Source organism: Malaclemys terrapin, chromosome 13 (assembly GCF_027887155.1).
Source record: "Malaclemys terrapin pileata isolate rMalTer1 chromosome 13, rMalTer1.hap1, whole genome shotgun sequence".
Lineage (NCBI taxonomy): Eukaryota > Metazoa > Chordata > Testudines > Emydidae > Malaclemys > Malaclemys terrapin.
Window position 1 is genome coordinate 27,751,461 of NC_071517.1, and position 17,162 is coordinate 27,768,622.

The 17,162-nt window shown below is 45.5% G+C and overlaps 1 protein-coding gene across 1 annotated transcript; it reads left to right on the plus strand.

Moving 5' to 3' along the window:
* Positions 1–249: 249 nt before the first annotated feature.
* On the plus strand, positions 250–4,248 carry LOC128848351 (uncharacterized). Its single transcript, XM_054048330.1, has 3 exons — positions 250–320; positions 1,082–1,162; positions 2,653–4,248. Exons 1-3 carry the CDS (start codon positions 290–292, stop codon positions 3,180–3,182), a joined length of 642 nt encoding a protein of 213 aa, XP_053904305.1. The 5' UTR covers positions 250–289; the 3' UTR covers positions 3,183–4,248.
* Positions 4,249–17,162: the final 12,914 nt, after the last annotated feature.

The window sequence follows — 17,162 nt, forward strand, 5'->3', positions numbered from 1 at the left end:
TTGCATCCTTCTTCTAGATGTCTCAGCCTGGCCTCGCCATTCCTGCTCCATCCCTGAGGGCTCCTCTGTGCAGATCCTGGTGAACATTTCCAGAAGCATGCCTGAAGTGTGTAAGAGAAACCACTACACTTCCCAGTGCGACAACATCCTGGTACTAAACAGCCAGAAACCACAATATTTCAACAGCAGCTTTGAAGGCCACATCACCTTGTCGGATAAGTACTTCACTGTTGAGAACATGAGCAAATGGCTTGAAGGAGACTATCATATTAAACACTGGAATGGAATCATGACAGCATCTGTCTCTCTGATGATGGCTGGTACGTTCTCAGAAGACTCCTTTTCCCCAGCCCGGGGACAGCCCAAGTGTTCAAACTCCAACCCCACCCTACCAGCTGCCAGGCTTGTATTGAGGCTATATGGGCCTCCTGCAGTCCGATCCCTGTGCCAGGACCCTCAGCCCATGCTGTGACGCTAACCCCCACTTGGAGTGTTGGTGGCAGGTGGGACCCCCGTCCCTTTCTGGAGAGATAGAGGCATCAACATGAGATTCCATTCTCCACTCCAGGGGTGGCAGCGCTCTTCCCCTCCTGCCACACATAGTGCCCCCTGCTGGGTGGGGCTGGCAGGGCCCCCAGAGCACTGAGGCTGGGAGTTAACATGCCAATGAGATGCATGGGGAGATCACCCCTTTCAGAGTGACTGTCTCAGGCTTGCTGCAGGCTCAGGCAACTGCTGCTGCATTGGCTACTCAGGTCATATTTTCTCTCCCCCACCACAAGGGCTAGAAACTTTTGAAAAATCCGCCCCCGCCTTGGTCATGAGCCCTTTGGTGCAGGGGCTGTCTCTCCCTGTGTATCTGTGCAGTGCCCAGCACAACGGGGCCCTGATCTCAGCTGGGACAGGGACTGTCTCTCCCTGTGTGCCTGTGCAATGCCTGGCACAATGGGGCCCTGATCTTAACTGTAGTCCCTAGTTGTTACTGAAATACAAATAACCATTTGTTACATTTTCTTCTCCTGTGCAATTTCTGTTTATTGAATCCTTTCTGGGATTCCATCTCCTATTCTCACCATTCCAGATCCCACCCTATTCTCGCCTTCCACACCAGGGAGCCCCAAGACTACTGAGAGATCTGCCAATGGGACTGCAGAAGGGAAGAGTAAGTGAAAGGAAATTATTCCCTCTATCTGGTTAGCGCCATATGTTCCTCAAACGCTAGGGAAACTTGTTTCTGGATGATGTCCCATCATGTGCAAAATTCCAGTGGATTTGTCTCCATAGGCCCATGGAGTCCAGATGTATTCTGCTCTCCTTGGCCCCAAATATCACATGGGGAGTGTTTAATGTTAAGTTCCCTTTGGAAATTTTCACCACTTGAACAACTGTATTTTCTAAACAGAGGCAACGTGTGAGGCAGTCTCTCTAGAGGTTGGAGCAGTGGTCTAAGAGCCAGACTCCTGGGTTCTATACTAAGCCCTGCCACAGATTTTTTGTGTTAATCACATGACAGTGCTTTTACTTCCTGATTGCATGACAAATGTGGTTAAAGAAGAGTTAGTGTGGTTAAGTGGTGCAGGCATGGGACTGGCATTCAGAGATGTGGGCTCTGTTCCTGGCTATGCCACTGGTCTGCCGTGTCACCTTGGGTGAGTCACTTTGCCACCAGTTCGCCTCCTGCAGTATGTCTCTCTTGTCTATTTAGAGTGTGAGCTCTTCGGGGTCAGAGCTATCTCTCACTCTATCTGTGCAGGGCCCAGCACAATGGGGCCCTGATCTGGGTTGGAGCCTCTCGGTGCTATCGTAATACAAATGAATTATAACAACAATAAAACATCACACAAGTTGGGACTATTTACAGTCAAGTATACAATTGGAAACTTGTGCCATGTATGGTTAAGAAGGTTACAGTACAAATCCTTTATTCCATATGATTGGTCTGCAGCCTGGGAATTATTCACTGGTGAAACTGACAGATAAGATGACAGATTAGATATCTGAGAGACAAGGTGTGGGAGGTAATATCTTTTACTGGTCCAACTTCTGGTGGTGAGAGACACAAGCTTTCAATAAAAGATATTACCTCCTTCCATCCCTCCTTGTCTCTCTAATATCCTGAGACCAACAAGGCTACAACAATACTGCAAATAGATACTCAGATATAAATTTGAATCTGAAAGTCAAGAATTTTGCAGTTGATGCCTTCCTGGGGAGTGAACTGTGCAATCAAGGGGAATTAGTTTTGCAGTTGGTGTGTGGGAAACCTGTCAAGATTATTCACTGCAAATTATTCCTTCAGCTCTAATAGTAATACTGACCTACCTCCCAGTAACTAGTGATGATTAGTTACTGGTGGAAAAGAGCTTTGGGCTTCATGGGTAAAAGGACAAAGAATTAATATTATTTATCATTATTTCACTGTGCATTCCTCAAGTTCCCAATAAGGGCCCAATGCTGCGGACTACTGATAACCTCAATACCTTACAAAATCACACCCTACCTGAGATTGCATTGATCCTGGCACACTGTGGGGCGGGGAAGAAAAGTGATGGAAACCTCTTCCATTTCTATTACTCCAGTGATAACATGTCTTTCAGCACATGACTAATGTAAGATATTTCAGTCTTTGATTTATCTGTGGTTTTATTTCAGATTCAACAAACTCCACCCACTATGCGTATTTGGCTCTGTTAGTGGTGCCTTTTGTGATAGGTGGTTGGGTGCTATGGAAATATCTGAGACAGCACAATCCAGATGGACGAAGATTCAGTCTCATTAGCCGGAAGCAGCAGGTCCCAGAAGGAATGAATGGATGTGCCCTTGCAAATGGAGACGCACAAATGAATGGACATGCACGCACCAGTGAACATGGCAATGCCAGTGGATGTCTGCACCTCAGTGAATATGGACATAATGATGGACATGGATACACAAGTGTACATGTACACACTGATGGGCATATATACCCCAATGGACATGAACATGGCCATGCTACTGTGCCTCTCTCTCAGGGAGCTGGGGCTGAACTGCACAGGCTCTCTGGTGAGGAGAATCCTCTACAAGCGGTGATAACCCCTTCCAAGTACATGATGCACATGGGGACAGACAGACATCATCTGCCTCAGCAATGTGGCCCACATGCATTTTTTCCGCACAAACGGTGCAGGGGCTGGTGCTGGTAACCTCAGTTTCTGACTTTCAATTCACCACAGTGCCTGATTCCTCCTTGCTGTGTCTTATTACTGACTGTTTGTGATGCCTGGTGCAGATCTCCAATCCCCTTCCAGGAAGGGCTGAGATGTATATAATTGGCAGAGACCTACAGCCCAATTCTCACTTTAATTCATCCTGTGGTTGAGCAGGGACAATCTGCAGACTTGGGTAGATGTCCCGATATGAGTCACACTCAGGGCAGTTCCCCCCAAGGCTCTCTAAAGATTCAGGCACATGTTGTTGTATTGGTTACACCCAGGGCAACTCCTGCCTCTCAGAGCAATTGCCTCAGGCTCTCTGCAAACCCAGGAGATGTCACTGCATCAGCTACACTCAGGTCACATTGTCAGATATTTCTCTGCATCTGTGAGAACTAGCAACATAGTGGTGGTGTTTTATTAAAGGTGGGATTCTGCTGTAATCACATGACTCCAGAAGCTGGTGCCCTACTAGTAGATTTATAGTGCCTATGCCTTTTAATCCAGTCCTGGGCAGAGACTTGATACCTCAAAAAACACATTCCCATCTTCACCTTCGACGTGCTTGGTGTATATCTGTCTATGTCCTCTTCTGAACAAAGTTTAACCAGCCCTAGTAAAGAGTAGCTTTGCCAAAGTTTGTTGCTGCTTTCTTTGTGTAAGACAGAAATTTCTGAAGACCCTTGCTCACCCACACAATAGGGCATGGAGTTTATCACAGTTTAAGAGGGAATGTGTTTGGTCCCAACATTATTAATACTGGGCTACATACCACAAAACATGCTCCATTGATTACATATATACCTTCTCTCATAGTGTAAAGCCACACAGAGTCACATCACAATGAACAATAAATACAGCGCATGAGAGTCATTAGCCAGCAACCTTCTGCCACATTTTCTGGTCTTCCCACAGCCTTGAGAAACATTCTGTACTGCAGTTTGTCCATCCAGTCAGCCATATCATAAACCACATTCACCATGGGCGCGCCCTGCCCTGGCATCTGAAACTAGTCCCTGCAATTTTCCTCCACTCATCCAAACCACATGTCCTGCAAACTCAAGTCTTCTTCATCTGATCATCTGCCATATATAATATTTATTTTATTTGTTAACATTTATTTTTGAATATTATTAATGTTATTAAATTGTGTATTGCATATAAATTATTATTGATTATTTACAATTACTCTAGTTATTTATATTCCAGTGGGACTGGGACCTCATCCATTGAAATGACAGCAAGGATTCAAAGCTGACATTAGTAACACTGAAAGTCCTCAGAAAACATGAAAGGACTCATAGATTTTCATAGATCCGTGGATTTTAAGACCAGAAGGGACGATTAGATCATCTAGTCTGACCTCCTGCATAGCACAGGCCAGAGAATTCCACCCAGTTACCCCAATATTGAGCCAATAATATGTGTCTGACTAAAGCAGATCTTCCAGACGATACCAAACTGGGAGGGGTGGCAAGTGCTTTGGAGGATAGGATTAAAATGCAAAATGATCTGAACAAACTGGAGAAATGGTCTGAAGTAAATAGGATGAAATTCAATAAGGACAAATGCAAAGTACTCCACTTAGAAAGGAACAATCAGTTGCACACATACAAAATGGGAAATGACTGCTTAGGAAAGAGTACTGTGGAAAGGGATCTGGGAGTCATAGTGGATCACAAGCTAAATATGAGTCAACAGTGTAATGCTGTTGCAAAAAAAGCAAACATCATTCTGGGATGTATTAGCGGGAGTGTTGTAAGCAAGACACGAGAAGTAATTCTTCTGCTCTTCTCCGCACTGATTAGGCCTCAACTGGAGTATTATGTCCAGTTCTGGGCACCACATTTCAGGAAAGATGTAGACAAATTGGAGAAAGTCCAGAGAAGAGCAACAAAAATGATTAAAGGTCTAGAAAACATGACCTATGAGGGAAAATTGAAAAAAATGGGTTTGTTTAGTCTGGAAAAGAGAAGATTGAGGGGGGACATGATAACAGTTTTCAAGTACATACAAGGTTGTCACAAGGAGGATGGAGAAAAATTATTCTTCTTAACCTCTGTGGATAGGACAAAAAGCAATGGGCTTAAATTGCAGCAAGGGTGATTTAGGTTGGACATTAGGAAAAACTTCCTAACTGTCAGAGTGATTAAGCACTGGAATAAATTGCCTAGGGAGGTTGTGGAATCTCCATCCTTGGGGATTTTTAAGAGCAGGTTGGATAAACACCTGTCAGGGATGGTCTAGATAATACTTAGTCCTGCCTTGAGTGCAGGGGACTGGACTAGATGACCTCTCGAGGTCCCTTCCAGTTCTATGATTCTATGATCTGAAGCCATCCACCCCTTCCCCTGGGAGTTTATTGCACTGGTTAATCACCCTGACTGTTAATATTTTTTGCCTTATTTCTAAGTATAATTTGTTTGATTTTAACACAGCGATTGGTTCTTGTTGTGCCTTTGTCTGCTAGATTGAAGAGCCCGGTATCTCCTCCCTATTAAGGCACTTAACCAAGGTAATCAAGCCACCTCTTCATCTTCTTTTTTGATAAGCTCAACTGATTTAGCCCCTTCAGTCTTTTAAGGAAGAAACACCTTCCATGAGCAAGTTATTCCATTATTAACTTTGTCTCAGACCCTGTGGATGACCCACTCATTGGAGGGTTTTAAAAACAGGGTTGACAATCGCCTGTCAGGGATGGTCTGCAGGTTTCCTTGGTGCTGCTTCAATGCAAGGGGATGGACTAACTAACTTGAGGTCCCTTCTAGCCCTACATTTCTATGATTCAAATCAAAGCTTGAGCATGTGAGCTGATGCTCCCTGTCAGGGATGTAGCTACAGGGATCCTGTGTCATGCTGTGCATATGGCCCTACATTGCCTGAAATGCTCCTGAATATCAGCTGCTTCTGAGGAAGTTGCAATAAACCCCTGTAGCCTTGCCCCTCCACTTGGAATGACAGTGGAGGCAATATTGGCTGTTCTCTTCCTCTTTTGCCTCATATGCAGGCACCAACTGGGGGGCTGGTGGGGCCCACAGGGCAGTGTGGCTAGGGCTTAACACCCCACTGAAATGCATGGGGCAATTCCCTCACTCTCAGAATGATTGTGTCAGGCTCTCAGCAGACTCAAGCAATCATCGCTATGAGTTACATTTGGTTCATGTTTCTGAGGTTTTCTTCCCAACCACAGGGGCTTCAAACTAACTATTTTTTAAAAAATGGAAGTTTAGATTCTGATCTGATCACTGGACTCCAGGATCCTGTACCTTTGCCTTAATCTGGCACTGCCATAAAGGTGACAGATGTACCTTCACATATACCGGGGAATTAACACTCGGTCAGAGCCTACCTTCATTTACACCCATTCAAACCCATTTATTTCAACAGGGCTACTCAGGCAGCACTTGAGACAGCTTTTTGGTCCCATATTTTGCCATTAGGATTCAGGTTGACCTCTTTACTGTTTTAATATCTTTTTCTCTTTGGGGTTATTTTGACTCAAACCCTACTAGAGTCAGTGAGAAGCTTTCTATTGTCTTCAAGAGGCTTTGGATTACCCCTTTGTTATTTGACATAAAAAACCCAGTCTGAGGCAGGTCTGTCTCAGATGTTGTGTAGACATAAAAACTACTTCCTTGGCCTACAACAAAAGGGCTGTTTTGTTACCTGTGTGGGGGATTTATCTGTTCAGGCCACAAAATCTGCTTCTCTATTTTCATATCTTGCAAAAATCCTATCCCTTGGAACAGAGCAGGAGATGTTCCCCAGTACGGGAAGGATTAGGGAGTGTTAGGGAAAAGGGAGTGGGGGATGGTCTCAGATGCCTTTTTTGCTTCAGTCTTTACTAAAAAGTTAATTGTGTCCAGATACTTAATGCAATTTATATTAACAAGGTGGAAGGATCTCAAGTCAAAACAGGGAAAGAACAGTGTGATGGGTTGCCCCCCTTTCCGGGGTGCCACCTGTTGCACTGAGGCCCCACTGAGCCCACCCATTCCACAAGCCTGGGCTCCCTCACCCTGTCCTGCTGCGCCCAGCCCTCAAGCCTTCTCTAGTACACACACAGGTAGGGACGCACTCAGATGTAGAAGCTCAGAGTTTGCAATCAGCTCTGTGTGGGAAGGCTCCACTCGGAGATTGCCTAGCACTCAAGTGAACACAGGCTCTGGAGTGTAAACCCAAAATTATATTGTCTTGTGCTGTATAGAGATCTATACAATGTCAGCTCATGAAATTCGCCCCCTCCCTCAATGTGGAGGAAGATATGAACAGCTTTTTGTCGCCCCCCCCCCCCAGTTATGAATTGCACAAACTGGGTTTTAGAATAAACAAAACATAAGTTAATTAACTATAAAAAGTAGATTTTAAGTGATTATAAGGGATAGCAAACAGAACAAAGCAGATTACTGAGCAAATAAAACAAACATCATGAAATAGACCCGAAAGTAAATCATGAAACTGTCTTAAAAATCGTAAGACTTTTTGAAAGGTTACAATTTTTGTTTTCTCTCCCTGATTTTTTTTAAACATCATCCCGTATCTGTGCAAAAATTTAGTTGAAACATAAACAAATTACACCCAAAGGAATAGACTAGATAGGAGGCTCCCATCTCTTTCTCTTGATAGATGGAATGGATGCCCTTTGTGATACCTTACCATGCCCTCTCTGGACCTCTGGGCATTATGGGTCTGATTCACCGCTGCCCTCATTCACATCAATGCAAAGTGGATATCAAACCATTTTGATGTTGTGGTGTTTTGCACTAACTTTGGATTAGTGTAAATGACTATACACAAAGTACTTGGCAACAGTGGTTTTATACAGGTTGCAGAGTTTCTTGAAGGTCAACTGCACTGCGTGCAGTTTAATCTCCAGGTATTCCTTTCACCGGCTAGAACTTTCTCACCTGGGCTCAGCCCCTCCCCCGCATCTTAGTTCCTTTGTTTCTTCAGGTATTTTCAGCAGTCTTCCTTCTTGGGCAGGGAGGCAGTGGAGAAGAACCAAGATTAATGCACGCCCCAGCCTTAAATAGGATTTGCATCTTTCGTTTCCGAGTCTGATCCCCACCCTCTTCCAGTGGAAAAATACCAGCAGATCAAGATGGTGTTCAGTACCAGGTGACAGGATCACCTGACCTTGCAGTGTCAAAGCAGAAGCCCAGGAAGCTTCACAGGAAAGTGGGAGATTAGCATCTTCAAAGACCTATTGTCCTTCCTAATGGCCCAGCCAGGCTGAGTGCATACTGTCTGGTGGGCCTTCCCCAACTGTAAACCACAGTTGTGATTGTTACATAGTCAATATTTCTAACTTCAGATATAGAAATGATACATGCATACAAAAAGGATAATCATAGTAAATCATAACCTTTCCAATGATATCTCACGTGACGCATCTTACATGAAACATATCTTGATTATGCCATATTCATTTCATAACAATGTTTCTATGAAGAATATGTGGTATAGCATCACACAAGTTAAAGATTATCTAGATAAATTAGACATATTTAAGTCAGCAGGGCCTGAAGAAATTTACCTTAGGGTACTTAAGGAACAAGCCAGAGTATTCTTAGAATCATTGCCAAGTATCTTTGAGAACTCACAGAGGATGGTGAGGCCTACTGCTCCCAGATTATGACAGACGACCCCCCCCCTACATATTTTTCAGACCATTTTAAGAACTGCCTCCCACCCTGACCCTTCCAAGATCTCTCCCTTTAGCCTGGATCCTCCCCCCCCCCCCCGCAAATCCTGCACTTTCTAGCCTATCTCCCCCACCCTCTTGTTGCTTCCTCATCAAAGCCTCCCTGTCCAGTTTGCATGTCCTGACCAGAAAATAGAATCTTGTCCCATCTCAGACTATTCCCCCTCCCACAAAGTGATCTTCCTCAGTCTGCTATTCCCCCCCACCAAAAAAAAATCTGCCCCATCTAGGCTGATTCTCTACTCTCACCCTGTCCCTGGATCTCCTTCTTTCCCCTCAGATGAAATATACCCCCCCCCACCAACCCATCCCCCCCTGCCTTGATTCTTTCCCAGAGTATTTCTCCCTGAAAAATTGTCCCCTTCTTTCAAGCTGGTTTCCCTTCCCCATATAAATCAATCTCCCCTCCCTGATCAGCTCCTTCCTCCTATTCTCAAATCCTCCTCCCACCTTCCATAATCCCCCTCCACCATTTCTCTCCCCCTGAAGAAATCTTCCATTGCTCCTCTTTCCCCCATTTCCTCTCCATCCCCATCTCCATCACTGTACCAGGGGCATCTGAGGGCAGGAGAGCTATGCAGAAAATTTCTGAGTTCATAGATACGAATGTGTGACCTGTCCCGTGAGAAAGCTCCAGGGCCCTTGACCTGAGCAGGCTGCAGTGATGAATCCCCAAAGCAGCTTCATGCCTGCCCAGTAGGTGCACAGACTTGTGGCCCCTAGCAGCAATAGGTGGCAGTTACAAACTGCCTTTTCCCTGCTCATCCCATCCCTCAGCTAACTGTGGGGGGCTGATGGTGGGGAGAGGGCTCAACAGCCAGCTCAGGCTCCCCTCCTCCTCTCTTCCAGCTGAGGCATGGGGCACCATTGTTCCTCCAGACTATAAACTGAGGCTGCGAGAGTCCCTGCCCCACTTCCCTGAAACCACATCCAGTGTCAGGACACCTGGGTTCTGTTCCCAGCTCTGTCCCGGGCCCTGATGTCTGACCTTAGGCAAGTCACATTCCCGATCTGTGTTTCAGTTTCCCCTTTGTTGTGTCTCTTTAGATAAGAGGGTCTGACACTTGTTTTCCTGTTGGCTGAGCTGTGTGTGCTGTCCACACTGCAGAATCCAGGCCTCTGCCAGGACAGTGCCTTGGACAAAACAAGCAGCTGTTGAACAAAACAAGGTTGTTGTGTATAAAAAAACATTCTTTTTTAAAATTATAAAGTTCTGTCAGTTTACCCAGCCCTGGGATCATCAGCCAGCAGAGCCAGCCACCAACCAGTAGGTTCTGGTCCACTAAAGCCTATTCAAGGACAAAATGTGGCTGCTCTTAACTCAGGGGCTTGTGGAGAATGCTGCTGCCAAGGGGTTTCAGAAGGGACAATCCCCTTCCTCTGTCCACCTCACCTGCTCTGCTTGTCAGCTCTTGGCTGACCACTGCCAAAGGGAGAATGGCTCCTGCCCCTCCCTGTGGGGGGAGGATGTCATTCCGGAATGGAGACTGGGAGCCAGTCACTGGTGTCCTACTGGAGGGGAAATATGTCAGTCCAAAACAAAGGCAGGAGATTGGCCAGGTCTTCAGGGTGACTAAACCAGTCAGCTGCCCTGGCAGGCAGTGCATTTAACTTTAAAAAGAGAGAGGGGCTGCAGGCACACCCAAGGCAGCAGCAGAAGAAGGTGGGGAGGGGGCATAGCAGGCTATGGCTGGGCAGCTGAACCAAGCTCCAGTCACAGCTGTGTGCACTCTAGCTCCAGGGCTTATGGAGGTTAGAGTGGGGTGTGGAGGGGGTTGTGCTGCTGGGGACTTGGTCTGGGCTAGTTGTAGAGCTGGAGAGCAAAAGCTGACATACTGGATTAAAGCTGGGTGACCAGATATCATGTGTGAAAAATTGGGACACCTTTTTTGGGGGGAGGTACAGTTGTGTATATAAGACAAAGCCCCTAATATCAGGACGTCTGGTCACCACAGGTTAAAGGGGGAGAGGTGCCTGTGTAACACTTAGCAGGGTTCCTCTCCATGATCTCCCCATGGGATTGACCGGGGATCACCTTGCCTGGCTCCAACCATTGTTCTATTGCTAAGTGTGGTGTTTGCCCTGGGATCAATAGCCACTCTCCCCAGACTAATGCTTAGGGGCTAGGGATGGGAGCGCCCCCTTTCAAACAGCTGGGGCTGGGAGCCCAGATGACAAAAGACAATGAATCTCCTATCCTGGAGTAAAGGGAGGTGGGGGGAAGCATCTGACATTGGGCCACAAGCACAAAGAGTGTCATGTGGGAGTATCGGATCCCTAGTCAAGTGTATCTGGCTAAGCACCAGCCCTCCCCTTGTTGGAGCATTAAAAATTAACTGTTAGAATTAGAAACCTGAAAAATGCAGAGTAAAGGTGAGATTTCCATTCAAATACAACTGACCAGCTTTACCTCCCCCTCCATCCTTGTCCACAAAGCACCCTTCACTCCCTCAGTCAGTCCTACATACTGCTGCTCCTCCCCCATGAGCCTTTATACTTTTCTATACTCCTCATACACCTGTTTACAGAGCCTCTGTCTACCCAGAGCAGCTCTCTACAGCTGTGTCTAAGGGAGTGGGTGTGAGACTGGTGAGCAAAAAAGAAGGGAGAACACTAAAATGCATTCTTTTCCCCATAAAAATATTATTTTTGTCTAAAACCTGAAAACCAGACTTTTTTTTTCCTTCAAGTTTTTATTTTTTATTTTTTCCCCCAACCTGAAGATAGGAAAGGTTTGGGGTCTACAACTAGGGATTTCTGGAGAAGACATTTCTAAAGAAGAACAAATCTCATTTTCACTTTTGTTCAAATCTCCTATAAGTAACAAATTAACAGGATGTGGGGAGAAACGTGGAAATACAGGTGCTGACTGGCTAGAACAAAATCTGAAATAAAAGTGCTAGGGATGTTGCATTAAATTTAACTAAATTATAAACTTATTAAGGACTAGTCTACGCTGTTTTTTCCCCCTGATTTAAGCAAACAGGTGTAAAAATTGGATTTAGTTGAATTGGGGCATGTGCTTGTATGGATGCAGTTCTATTGATTAAAAACTGTTTCTCATTAGAACTTGATCCAGTACATTTACTGAAAGGAGCTATATGAACAACTAAATCTGTCCCTATTGAATTTCCACATTGTTTTAAATGCTTAAATACTTGAAAACATTTGATGGGAACTGTGATGGTTTCGGTCACAGAGACCCCCTTGGGACTGTCACCTGATGTGCTGAAATTACCTCTGAGCCCATTTTCCCTGCCAGCTTGGGATTCCAGAACCCTGCCTTGTTGAGCCAGACACACTAGCCTGTTGCAGCACAGACACAGGTTCTGGGCCACACCTCCAAAGCTGCAGACTTTAACTAAAAACAGCTCAGCAGGTTACTGTCTCCAGTACCCAGACATCCCACTCCCAATAGGATCCAAACCCTAAATAAATCTGTTTTACTCTGTATAAAGCTTATACAGGGTAAATTCATAAATTGTTCACCCTCTATATCACTGATAGAGAGATATGCACTGCTGTTTGCTCCCCCGGGTATTAATCACTTACTCTGGGTTTGTTAATAAACAAAAGTGATTTTATTAAGTATAAAAAGTAGGATTTAAGTGGTTTCAAGTAATAACAGACAGAACAAAGTAAGTTACCAAGCAAAATAAAGCAAAAGTATGCAAGTCTAAGCCTAGTACATTAAGAAACTGATTACAGGTAATATCTCACCCCCAGAGATGTTCCAATATGCTTCTTTCACAGACTAGACTCCTTCCTAGCCTGGGCCCAATCCTTTCCCCTGGTACAGTCCTTGTTAGTTCGAGCAGACATCTCAGGTGATAAGCAGGGGTTTTCGCATGACTGGCCGCCCCTTTTGCCCTGCTCTACTCCCTTTTATCGCTTTGGCACAAAGTGGGAATCTTTTGTCTGTGCTTGTCCCCACCCCTGCCTCATCAGTGGAAAAGTACAAGGATTTAGATGGATTCCAGTATCATGTGACATGGTCACATGTCACTGTAAGACCCCTAGTCTCCATTTTCCTGGGTTGGCCCACAGGTACACAGGAAGGTTTGCAGATAAACAAACCATTTACAACCAATTGTCCTAGTCTATGGGAGCCATCAAGATTCTAAACCAACATTAATGGCCCACACTTTGCATGATTACAATCGGATCTCAGAGTTATACTTCATATTTCTAGCTTCAGATACAAGAATGATACATACATACAAATAGGAGGAATATATTCAGTAGGTTATAACCTTTGTTTGATACCTTACAAGAGACCTTTTGCATAAAGCATATTCCAGTTACATCATATTCTCACATAAAACATATGGAGTGCAACATCACAGGAACATATATAGTCTGTGGGAGCTGAGAGCACTGATCACTGTGCAGGATCCAGGCACTAAGGCTCCAAACCTGCAGGAGGCTTCATATGGGTGCAGGGGGTCTGTTCATGGGGGGCTCCTTGGAGAATGAAGAGGCAGAGCCCAGGGTGATGTGCTGAGGTCCAGGAAAGAGCAACAGGATAAATATGGTTGAGTGATGATTGCAAACCACAAGCAATGCATTCACCAGAAAAAAATGCAGCAATGATAGCCTTCCCTGTAAAGAAAATCCCCTCTGCTAAGAGCATCCAGCTGTCGGGGATGGTAAAGACAGAGGAAGCTAATTTACAGCCATGTGTCTAGTTCATACTATGCTATGCAACAATGTTTCCACACACAATGTGGTTCAATGGCTGCAACAATGTGTCCAGTTCAAAAAGCAGCCAGTGTAACTAGCTGTATCAACCACAATAGGTCCAGTCACTGCTCCTCCCACACCATAACATTTCTTATTTTGGGTCCAAGTGGCAACTCTCCAGGCTTTCATGACCCACCTCTGTGCTGGAAAATGACAAATCAGGGACAAGACCAAGAATCAGCTGAGTTAAGCAACTGTGACCATGAAGATCTTTGTCAGGACAGGCTCCCTAGGCTCCTGTCAGATTGCACTAAAGCATGAGAGAGGGGATCTGCACCAGGGACTGGGAAGGGAACAGGCATGCTCAGTGCATGGTGCAGACACACTGTGGTGATACTGAGGTGAAGAGCTTAGAATGGACCTGCTCAGTGGATGGCACTGGCCTGCAAGCACTGAAAGCAGGGTGAGGCTCTGGAACAAGCATTATCAATCCCCCTAGTCCATGCACAGCCCCTCACCTGAGGTTGGAGTGGAGAGCTGAGTGAGAACAGGCATTCTCAGGCCTTGTCTACACTACACAGTGTTGTCGAAAAAAGTCAGGTTTTGTTGACAAAACAATGGAGATGTACACACTGCAATGCTCTGACAAAATAAAACCACCTTGATGAGAGGCATAGAGCTTGTTATGGCAAAGTTATATTGACAAATTGTCAGTGTAGACACCATTCTTGGTTATGTCACTGTAAATGGCCTCCAGATGGTGTCTCACATTGCTCATCCTGACCCCTCTGGTCAGCAGTTCAAACTTGGCTGCCCTGCTGCCAAGTACACAGGCAAACACCCCTCCCCCTTTAAAGACCTGGGAATTTTTTAAATTCCACTTACTGTTTGCTTGGTGTGGACAGCTCACATCACATCTTCCCAGCTGACCATGGCAGCTCCACTCAGCAAATGCTCTCCTGTTTGGATCACATCTGAGTTGTTGGATCTGCTGTCACTGTGGAGAGAGGAGGCTGTGCAGTCCCCGCTCTGCTCCAGCCATAGGAACTTTGATACCTATGATCAGATTTCTTGTGGCATGCTGGTTATCAGTGCTATGTGAAGATAAAGGAGCTGAGGCAGGCATACCAGAAGGCAAGGGAGGCAACCCATTGCTCTGGTGCTGCACCGAAGACCTGCCGCTTTTATAAGGAGCTGGACACCATTCTTGGTGGCGACCCCACCAAGAGCCCCATGGATACTTTGATGGGGCTGGAGATGGCTGACAGAGGACTCAACATGGAGGACAAAGTTGTGGATGAGGAGGTGGAGTTGGAGGATGATGTGTAGCATATGGCAGGGTCATTCGGTGGTGCAGCAAGTCAGAACCTATTTTCTACTCCAAAGCCAGTCTCATAGACTCATAGACTCTAAGGTCAGAAGGGACCATTATGATCATCTAGTCTGACCTCCCACATGATGCGGGCCACAAAACCTGACCCACCCACTCCTGGAAGAATTCTCTCCCTTGACTTAGCTGTTGAAGTCTCCAAATCATTATTTAAAGACTTCAAGTCACTGAGAATCCTCCAGCAAGCGACCCCTGCCCCATGCTGTGGAGGAAGGCGAAAAGCCTCCAGGGCCTCTGCCAATCGACCCTGGAGGAAAATTCCTTCCCGACCCCAAATATGGCGATCAGCTGAACCCCGAGCATGCGGGCAAGAATCTCTAGCCAGACCTTCTGGAAAAGTTCTCTGTAGTAACTTTTAATATCCCATCATTGACCATTGTTATTGACCTACTGACTAAAATCAGCCCCAGAAGTCCATCCCTGGCACACATGATGCAGGAGAGGAGGGCCCTGGTAAGTGATCTTTTTGAGTTGATGCTGCTTGGTTATATGAAGTAGAGCTGTTCTTTGCTCTGTATATTCTAGTAGTAGGTGAAAGGATAGAAGTATACAAGACTAGCTGTTTTTGTGTGTGCTCTGCATTCCCCTGTGCAGCTAAGCAGTGTGATGGGACAGTGTGTTAAATGCACATGGAGATTTCACGGGAATCCTCCAGAGAGATCTCTAGGAAACTTTCCTAGAGGTACTTACCAATCCCCTGCCGAAGGTTCCTTGGCAGAGATGCTTCATTCCTTCCCCCATTGTAGGAATCTTTCCAGCACCACTCGGCAATTGCTTGTGCAGAGACCAAAGCAGCACACAGGCAAGCAGCATAGGGACCATGTCTGAAGCCATAAACATAGAAGATGTGCTCTTGCATCCTTGCTCACCTGCAGGAGTGAGATATCGGCTTCAAAGCCCCCAACCTGTGGAAAATGGGGGCAGAATTTACAATATTGTCACTAGTCATCTATGGTGATCCCCTTATAAAGCCACTAGACACTTTGACCCATCTTGAGCATTCACCCCATCCCAGGCTGAATACACCATATTTAAGGTGTTCGTCAAGGTGTGTGCTTGCCCAGGGACAGTGAGAAACTGATTCATATGTAAAAAAGAGGAGTATTTTAGTAGAACGATTCAGTGCCGTGCATGAACTAACAATCATGCTTCTGTTTATTGTTTCTTGTGGTTCTAGAGATGTGGCCTTCAGAGGAACTCCCTAAACACTGGCAGAGTGCCTCCACCAAATAAGGAAGTGACCAAGGAGGATGTGTTCCAAGAGCTGCTCCAATCTTCAGAGGCAGAAAAATGAGAATGCAGAGTGTGGAGAAAGACTTTGAAGGAAAAATGTAAAATGGAGAGGCAGGACAGAATGGAGAGCGAGGAGAGGAGTAATGGGCCAGGAGTGGATGATAATAGTGATGGAGGAACAAACAGAGATGTTGAAGTCCCTAATCATGCTCCAGACAGAACACATATGTGGTCACCCCTCCTCCCCCGAAGCTGATTCAGAACTGCTTTCCATGCCCTCTCCAAACTCCTCCCACACATTCCTTGCAACTTTCCGGAATGTCTTGGTACCCCATTCATTCCACTCCTTCAGACAGCTTCCAAAATTATAGCTGGACTTACACACAGCTATGGGAGTCTACACTGCCCTGCACTGTTATCTCCCTTCCCACCAAGCCTTTTGTGTGTGTTGTTTATTGGTATTTAATAAAAATAAACTCTGTGAAAGGTAACCAATCTTTATTTGTTTCTTACACATGGTGGGTTTTGCTGGAAGTAATAGACAGTGGCAATTTGATTATTTGCTGACTAGAAATCCCAGTCAGAAATCATCACAATTTTCATGCAAGATGGCAAGTTAACAAAACCTGGCAGAGTGCTGTATAGAAAGACACATTACTTGTGTTCATTGTCAAAATGTTGCCTCAAAGCCTCCGTGATTTGAATAGCCCCCATTGTGCCCCTCTAATAGCCTTCATATCTGGCTGCTTAAAATCAGCAGCCAGGTGATCTGCCTCAGTAGAACATTTGGATACTGATGGGGGTGGAGGTTCATGGTTTATGTGAAGTTTGAAGGAGGGGTGTTTGGACAGAATTTGTTGTTAGATATAAGTGTCACTTACTCCTTGATGAGTACCCAGAATGAAAACCTGTTTGCCTCTGGCTGGAGTTAAGACCTTACAGGTATTCAATGAGGTACAGA